At 47.4% G+C, this 8,708-nt stretch overlaps 1 protein-coding gene across 1 annotated transcript in view; it reads left to right on the plus strand.

The window, feature by feature from the left end:
* The window catches only part of Acoxl (acyl-CoA oxidase like), a 275,388-nt gene extending 268,811 nt beyond the window's left edge, over positions 1 to 6,577 (plus strand). The window contains exon 18 of the mRNA XM_021192778.1: positions 6,389 to 6,577. Coding sequence (XP_021048437.1) covers positions 6,389 to 6,577 — 189 coding nt within the window. The remainder of the gene's footprint in view (positions 1 to 6,388) is intronic.
* The last annotated feature ends 2,131 nt before the right edge of the window (positions 6,578 to 8,708 follow it).

The raw sequence follows: 8,708 nt of genomic DNA on the forward strand, positions 1-8,708 counted from the left end.
TAAAAAAAAAAAAAAATAGGACAAAACAAAAATATTGTCCAACACATGAAACCCTATCTTAAAACCACATACACACACACAGGAGGAAGAGGAAGGTCTACAGAGTGAGTTCTAGCAAAGCCAGTACGAGTAGAGACTGAAACAAAAAAAAAAAAAAAAAAAAAAAAAAGATAAAGAATCTGGACAAAGCAAAACTGTATGAGGAAGCAGCGCTTCCTCAAAATGATGAAGTGGCTTTGTAGAGAAATGAGGTCCTTGGGGATAAACCAAAGCCCTTGATGCTTCAAACACGGGGTGAGCGACTGTCTAGAATGCAGATGGACAGAAATGTGGCCTTACCTATGGGAGAGACTCTAAAGGAAGAGCCGAAACATCGAGAACCAGGAAACCTGGAGCGCAGTAATGGTGTTGCTCCAGTACTTCCACTGTGTGGAATATTAAACTGGTGGGGTGGTGAGCACAGAGGTGACCTGAAGGGGCAGCAAATCTCACTGCATTTCAGCTAAGGGATTTAAGCTCACACAGTCTCTGTAAGAAGGTATCTCAGTCTCAGAAGCAGTCCCTGGAGACGCCGATTGAATGGCTATATTTAGTGCTTTATGTCATGCATTTGTGAGGTTTCTGTCCTTGAAGAAATTTTTGTGACTGAAAATCGCTCCCTCAGTTATGTGCTTATCAGACTAAACCATCAGTTGATTCAGATACCATATTCTCTGGTATTAAAAGGTGTGAAAGTGCCGTGCTGCAGCTCTGTGACAACCACCTAATTGAGTATTCTTTCTCGTTTTGTGTAAATGCCTTTGTCTGTTAGAAATGCTACCAAGCGCAGCCCTGTGGTTACTTTAATTCCATTGCTGATCCTTTCATATGGTTTCCTGTATTCTAAAGGGAAAGCCATGCGCACTTGACTTCTGTAGAAACTTTTCCTCTTATGAATCAGCAGCAGTTTGAATCAATGTCAGACGCTTTTATTAAGTGGTTAAATCGATGCCTCTTTGTCAGCACTCTTGTTTTAGGTAATGGTGATTTAGCATTCTCACTAAAGGAAATGCCAGCGCATAAAGAAATTATATTTATTGCTAACTAGAGAATCTGTGATAATAATCATGGAAGGGCTGGGCAAACATGAAATACTGGGTTCAAGCCTGTGGATTACGAATCATCACCACAACCACCAACACCATCATCATCACCAGCAGCAACGCCACCATTTTTTTTTTCATTCTCATGTGTGTGCAGCATGTGTGTGTATATAGATGTGTGTGTATGAGTGTTTTTATATTTGTAGGAGCACATATGTGTGTGCTCACTCATGTGTATGGACATGCGTGTAGAGGCCAGAGATTGATATCAAGAATTATCACCGGGCATGGTGGCACACGCCTTAATCCCAGCACTCGGGAGGCAGAGGCAGGCGGATTTCTGAGTCTGAGGCCAGCCTGGTCTACAAAGTGAGTTTCAGGACAGCCAGGGCTATACAGAGAAACCCTGTCTCGAAAAACCAAAAAAGAAAAAAAAAAAAAACAACAACAAGAATTATCTTTTTTTTTTTTTTAATTTGTTTGCTTTTTCATGTTGTTTTGTTTTGGAGACAGGGTTTCTCTGCATAGCCCTGGCTGTCCTAGAACTTGCTCTGTAGACCAGACTAGCCTCAAACTCACAAGATCCCCTGTCCCTGCTGCCCAAATGTTGGGATCAAAGGCATACACCACCATGACCTAGCCCAATATTTTTTAATCCAATCAAGTTGGTATTCAAAATTAGTCACGATACAAATCTTCCAGGGAGACAAATAGGTAGGGACTGAGTCAGAACAAGGCCTCTGGCTGTTTAGTGAAAAGACCAGTTATATGTCACAGCAGGAACAAAGATATTAACCACAAATAATACAGAAGCCAGACATGGTGGTGCACACATTTAATCCCAGCACTTAAGAGGCAGAGGTGGGCAGATGTTTGTTAGTTTGAGAACAGCCTGGTCTATTTAGTAAGTCCCAGGCTAGCCAGGGTGACAGAGTGTGACCCGGTATCAAAAATAAAACAAAAATAATATAGAAACTTCATTTCACTAATAGCTTGAATTGTGTCCCTATCACACTTCTGGATTAAACAACATTTTCTCATTTACTTGAAAATCCCCTTTCCTTTGAATGTATGTGCCTGGATGTAAGTGCGGACTGTGTGGAAGCCAGTGTCCATATAAATGTTTTCCTCAGTAGCTCTCTATCCCCCTCCCTTCTTCCTTCTCTCTCCCTCGTTCCCCCCCCCCTCTGGCCAACAAGCCCCAGGAACCTCCTCCTCCACTCCTCAGAGCTGGCTGGCATGGCAGCTGCAGACTCTACCTGTTTATCTGATGCGTCTTATTTGCTAGCATCGGTATGGGTCCTCTCTCGTGTGTGGCAAGCACTTGAGCAACTGAACCATCTCTCCAGCCTTGAAGATTCCCTTGCTTTTTAAAATGATTTATTTTCTTTTTTCATTTATGTGTGTATATGTCTCTGTGTCGGTGTATATCTGCACACATGGATCCTATGAATTTGAAGTTGCGGGCAGTTGGGGTGCTGAGAACTGAACCCAGGACCTCTGCAAGAGCGGCAAGCACTTTTAACTGCTGAGCCATCCCCAGCTCTGCTTCCTCTTCTGTTTTTTGTTTGTTTGGTTGGTTGGTTTTGGTTTTTTGTTTTGTTTTGTTTTTTTCCTCAATATCTAGGTTCATCAGAACCAATCAAGTTGGCTGAAAATAATGAGCAGGAAATTACTCACTACCAAACAGTCCTTTAGAGATGGATGTCAACTCCATTGGGTTCCTTTCAAAAATGGGGTACAATTGACATAGCAAATTTATTTGCTTTACATTTCTGGGCAGAAGCCATTAACAGTAATTAATTTCAGTTCTGTGAGGCTGAAGTTCTTTGGGTAATCTTATGTGTGATCATTCCTGGGGTTGCAGTCAAGTGGGCACAATAGTACTGGGTTGGGGGGAGGTGAGGTGACCCCCTGCTGCATCAGCAGTGGGTGCAGCCTGTTGGCCTAGGCTCCTTAGCATTTCTTCCTTAGGTTCCCATCCCCCAGCAGGTGATACTGGACAGCAAGCAGTATCAGCGTCACAGGAGAACAAGAGCAGGGTCCTCGGAGCCTCTTCAAGGCCTAGCCTGTGCAATTCACTTTCTTCACCTTCTACTTGCTAAATGAGCTACGTGTCCTCTCAAATACATGGGATGGATATAAAGAGCCTAGCACAGTGTCCAAGCAGGAAAGGAGTCGCTGGTTTGACTAGCTATTCATCTCTCTGTGTGTTTCAGCTTGGGTTTCCCCAAAAGCATCTGGAGCTGGAAACAGAGGCAAGATACACAGCAGCAGGCAAACCCTGCACAGAGAGCAAGCAGTGGTAAAACACACCTTACACAGAGAGCAAGCAGTGGTGGGGAAACACACCCTGCAAATTCCTACATGGCCAGGGCCTTGCTGAATGGAAGTAAGAAAGCTGAGGGGTGGGAAGCTTGCAGACTGCTGCCTCCAGGCCACCTCCTCTTCCTGACTGGATAAGGCAGTACTGGGAGAGTTATTAAACAGGAGAGAAGAAAGAATATATGCAAGCAGGTGGGCGTAAGAGTCAAAGAAGACAGGAAGCCCGCCCCTGGGTTACAGTCACATATCCACACTCAGGGCCTCCTGGTGCCCCATGCTTCTGCTTGCTTTCTGGTTTGTATTTGTTATCTCATATGTCTCTGTGCGTGATTGCTAGGCTGTATGTGACACACACACACACACACACACACACACACACACACACACACACACAGGCCAGAAGAGGATGACAGATCCCTGGGAACTGGTGTTACAGGTAGTTGTGAACCACCTGACCTGGGTGCTGGAACAACTTGGGTTCTCTGAAGGAGCAAGGGCTGGTAACCACTGCACCATCTATCCAGGCCACATTCAAGCTTTTTTTTTTTTTTTTTTTTAAAGCAGATTGTATCTTTGAAATTTATTTTTGCTTTATGTATATGAGTGTTTGCTTACATGTATGTATGTTGGGCTAGAAGAGGGAACTCCATCCCCTGGAACTGGAGTTAGGGACAGCTGTCAGCCACCATGTGGGTGTCAGTAACCGATCCCAGGTCCTCTACAAGAGTAGCAAGTATACCGTTGAGCCACATCTCCTGCTCCCTACCCAAACCGCTTTTTTTAGAGCCCCTGAAACTGCAGTAGCTTCCCGCTGTAAGAGGCCATGACTATCTGCAGTGTGCGGTGTGCATGTAAGCTTTTCAAGTCCATGGTCTCTGACGCAGGACAGTACCACAGTTTGCATACTGGGAGTAAAAGGAGGCTCAACATTATGCTCCTGATAGGAAAAGACTGATGGGCATGCTGCGTGGGAGCCCCGCCCCACCCCGCCCCTCCAGCTATGTTTTCTGAGTTCTGTTGAAGTAAGGATGGGAAAGCTGGAGGATGCTTCAGACTACGCCAGAGCCTGAGGTTTAGAAACTATCCTAGCAGTCAACGTTTGATTTCTGTAGCCAGTTCAATGCTCTTTTCTGACACCTGTGGTGAGGTCTCACTCCTGGAGAATGAGGAGCACAGAAATACTGTTCTTCACCAGCATTCTGTCTTTCCTTTTCTTAAAAAAAAAAAAAAAAAAAAACAACTCTTTCTTATAGCAAATAAAAATCACTTTCTGTAATTTCTACCTCTAACCTTTAAGTCTATATTTCACACCAGACAAACCAAACCCATGGTGTTCTTTCACAAGCCTTCTTTCAAAGTGAGTTTCCTCCATTGGCCTACATGACAAGAGTTGGCCTCTCTGCCTTAACGAAAGCCGAAGGGGACATTATCTTGAATAATTACATGAGCACACGTGGCAAGTTCAGGGGCTGGGTAGACCATCTCGTGGTTTTGAAATGTGTGGTAAAAAGCATCAAGAGTTGACAGATTAGCTGGGGATTTGTCAAGAGTATTAATTACAGACTTGGAAATCTTGGTTAGTGACAGTCTGTCTTGTCGCATCTTGCAAATGTGATCAAAGTCATTTCAGTACTTATTTGATGGTGCCTAACCACGGTGTGTGAAGAACGAAGCTTTGCATTGGAAATCAATGGGAAATGGGGTGCATTTTGAAGGAAGAGGGCCTTGAATTGCCCTCCCCTCCACACTTCCTCCTCTTCCTCTTTCTTTTGGGGAGTCCCCATTGTTCCTGAACACCTGAAATGTTTTGGGGAGGGCAGATGGGGGGTCTTAAAATATGGATAGCACACAAGGATAAAGTGGGGTCCATAAAAGTGGTTTTTAAAGTCACAAAAAGAAACTATGGCCGGGCTTGGTGGCGCACGCCTTTAATCCCAGCACTTGGGAGGCAGAGGCAGGCAGATTTCTGAATTCGAGGCCAGCCTGGTCTACCAAGTGAGTTCCAGGACAGCCAGGGCTACACAGAAAAACCCTGTCTCGAAAAACCAAAATAAATAAAGAAAGAAAGAAAGAAAGAAAGAAAAGAAAAGAAAAGAAAAGAAAAGAAAAGAAAACAAAACAAAACAAAACAAAACAAAACAAAACTATGAAGCCTGGAGGTTGTCATGATCAGTCACTCCAAGACTTGTGGAGCTTAATGAAGACATCAGATGTCAGAGTACAGTATGAAGTTGCTTAGGGGAAAGGAAAACAGGCCTCTGCCCTTGTTCAGATCTAGAAAAATCATCCTTTATTTCGGCTTCTTGTAGGGGTGGGTGGGACGGTGCTGGCGTCTAAATCATAGAAAATTAAATAGAAACATAGCCCCGTCCAGAGACCTCCCTCCCTTCTTCTGGGAAGTCTGTCCTGATGTACCTGCACTGTTTAGCAGAGTGGGTGGACCACTCGTCGATTCTACGCAGTTGGAGAGGCCGAAAAGTGACTAACGCCGAGCCTTGGTTTGTTTGGTGGTCCGCTGCAGTCTCTAGGACCCTCCTTATTGCCTTCCAGACTCTGTTGGCACCCTTCTGGTGAGACGAGGCAGATCTTTTCAATGGCTCATCTAGTCAGAAGTTCTTGTCAGTTGCCTCTGTGCACCAGAGGGTGGCACTCCAGAGGTGGAGAGGAAGGGCGGGAAGAAGGAAGGAGTGAAGAGGAGGCAGCATTAATTCTCAGAGCTAGGTCTCTAGTTATCGAAGTAGCTTAGCAAAGAGCCGCTACCCTCAGTCCCTTACTGGGGGTTGGGGGGCAAAAACCCTCTAGGTTTCGACCGGACCTGGGGGTCAGAGACTTAAGAGATTTTAAAGAAGTCACAGCTTGTTTAGAAACAATAACTTTCTGTGTTGTGGGGAACCCAAATTTTTGCACTTCTGAGGGGCAGACGGCAAGTCCTCCGTGAGCGCGCCCACACCTGACCTGACACTCTGTGTCATGTTTTGCAGTTGCTGAATTTGTGCGAGTCCGTGAAGGATGACGCCCTGAAGGTGATCTCTGCCTTCAACATTCCACACACCAGCATCCGTGCACCAATAACAGGAATCCCCAACCCCCGGGCTGCGGAGGCCGCCTACCCGGCGCCCACGCAGCCGCTCGTGCGGGATGGGGTGCGCTCTCGACTGGCCAAGCTGTGAGCCAGGCGAGAAATTTAGTGTCCCATCTTCCAAGTATTTGGCCAGAGGTGGAGCAGAGGCCAAAGTGGCAGGTGCAGGGCAGCCACCTTGGGGATTTGGGTCTGGCAGAGGAGGTCCGGCTAAGGCTGACGAGGAGCAAAGCAAGTTGTCCGGGAGAGGGAGCCCTAGATGGATGCCCCAGTAGCACAGTGACTTATCCTGGTCTGTAACCTCGCCTGGCCTTTGCCTTGACTTCCCCCAGCCATGGCCCTGGATCCCCAGACAATCGTCTCGCCTACCGCATGGTGCCACCAAAGATCTCTACTGTCAGTGGTGACTCAGATTCCCAGAGACTTCGAAAAACTCTGGCGCTGGGTTAAAAAAAAAAAAATCAAAACATAAAAATCAAACACCCTTAGGCAAAAGGGGAGGAAAGCTCCACCCTCTCCAAGCTCGGGCAAAAGTTCAGCGAGGTATGATTAGTGAATCAGTCTTGCTCCAGTTTTGCGAGGAAAGGCGCTGGCGAGAGCAGAGAGCTTGAGCCTGGAGTCGCCCTAGTCTCACCAGATAGGCGACCAAGCGCGACAAACGCTCCTCCGCGCTAAACTGTTACCCACCCTCCAGAAAAGCATAGATGTGCAAAGATTAATAAATGATAGAAAGATGCTCCCGCGGCTTGGAGAGGTAGGGATGGCTGGCCTGGGGAATAATTGGAATAAAGTGATTTTGGAATTTGGAGAGATTACACAGGCGGAAATGAATTTCTCATTTGCGTTCTGACTTGGCGTTGCCCAGTTTCGTTCTCATCTTTAGCCATCGACTCGCTTCCCTCCCTCCACATCCGTCGGCAGCCTCAAGAAGGCACGGGTGACCCACTGGCCCTTCCCACGCTGCTCTTCTCTGCTGTCAAATACGGTCCCAGGAGTTCTCCCGACACAGCCGTAGAAAGCTGAATGGGCCCAAAGGCTCGCGGCTACCTGACTTGAGGCACTTGGTGGAAGCTCCCGACTGCCTTGTTCCCTGGTGATGCCAGAGCCTCCGCCTCCAGGCCCGCTTCCTAATTAAGCCCTAAATAAGAGTACATAGGCCAACCCGTTGCTTTCCCCAGTGCCTGTATATTTTCTTTTAGCGTGTCCAGGGTTGCAAAATCGGAAGACTCCAGAGCAGCCTGTTCCTACAAAGAAACACCGGCGCTTCCGCACCCCCACCTCCCACCCCTGTATGGTTCTTTTCTAGTCCAAGTATGAGGCGCCTTGCTCCACGCTGAAGGCGCAAAATAGGCAGACTTGTTACTGGCTTTTGAATCCCGGAGTAGCAGCAGCAGATTGGGCTGCATGGGTGGGGATGCCAAGTGGCCAAGGCACAGTACTGGTTCACAGACCTTGGTCAGACAGACCTGGATTAGCGGTGTACTTGGCTTCATCCACGCCCCTGCCCTGTGCGCTCTTGTAGCGATCACCCCTGACTTCCAGCAAGGGCAAGGCTTTGCCTTGAACACCCCAGCTTCCCTGGGAACCAATGGCTTCTTTGATCTCGCTCAGGATTCACCTGAGATGCTAGACTTTAGCATGGAGCTGTGCTGTGTCACCGTGACGTTAGATCCGCTTACAAACACCAAAATGACCAAGATGGCCCAACTTTGGGACGGCAGGTCGCGACACTTGTTCTGCGAGAAAAGGCTACGTCCTACTCACTGCCAGCCTGGATGCAGGTTGGGTAGCCCTTAAATAGAGTTTCCTTAATCTTCTCGTGAGGGGTGTGGGACGTTCCATTTCCAGAGCAGTTTCTCTGGGCCGCCGCTATGAGAGAAGGGGCTGGGGGTGGGGGGTGGGGATGCACATGGCACCATTGACTTCCAGACTTCTGTTGGGATCACAAAGGCCTCAGGAGGATCAAGGGATTTTTTTCGACCCCCTTATGGTTTTCCCAGCTCGGCCTGAACTCCGTTGCTCCATGGTCGCCCTCTTCAGCGGACCGATGGATAGACAGTTCCTGGCGGTGCACTGTGAGCCCAAAACATTTCCAGGCTCCCAACAGTGCTCAACCGTCTTTCCTTGGTAGCCTTTCCTTGTAGTTATTCTTTTCCAGCTAACTTTCTCATTCCCCTATTTTATCTGCTTGTCATGCCCGCCCACCGCTCCCTGAAGCTTCC

The sequence above is a fragment of the Mus pahari genome, chromosome 3 (genome assembly GCF_900095145.1).
Source record: "Mus pahari chromosome 3, PAHARI_EIJ_v1.1, whole genome shotgun sequence".
NCBI classification, from domain to species: domain Eukaryota; kingdom Metazoa; phylum Chordata; class Mammalia; order Rodentia; family Muridae; genus Mus; species Mus pahari.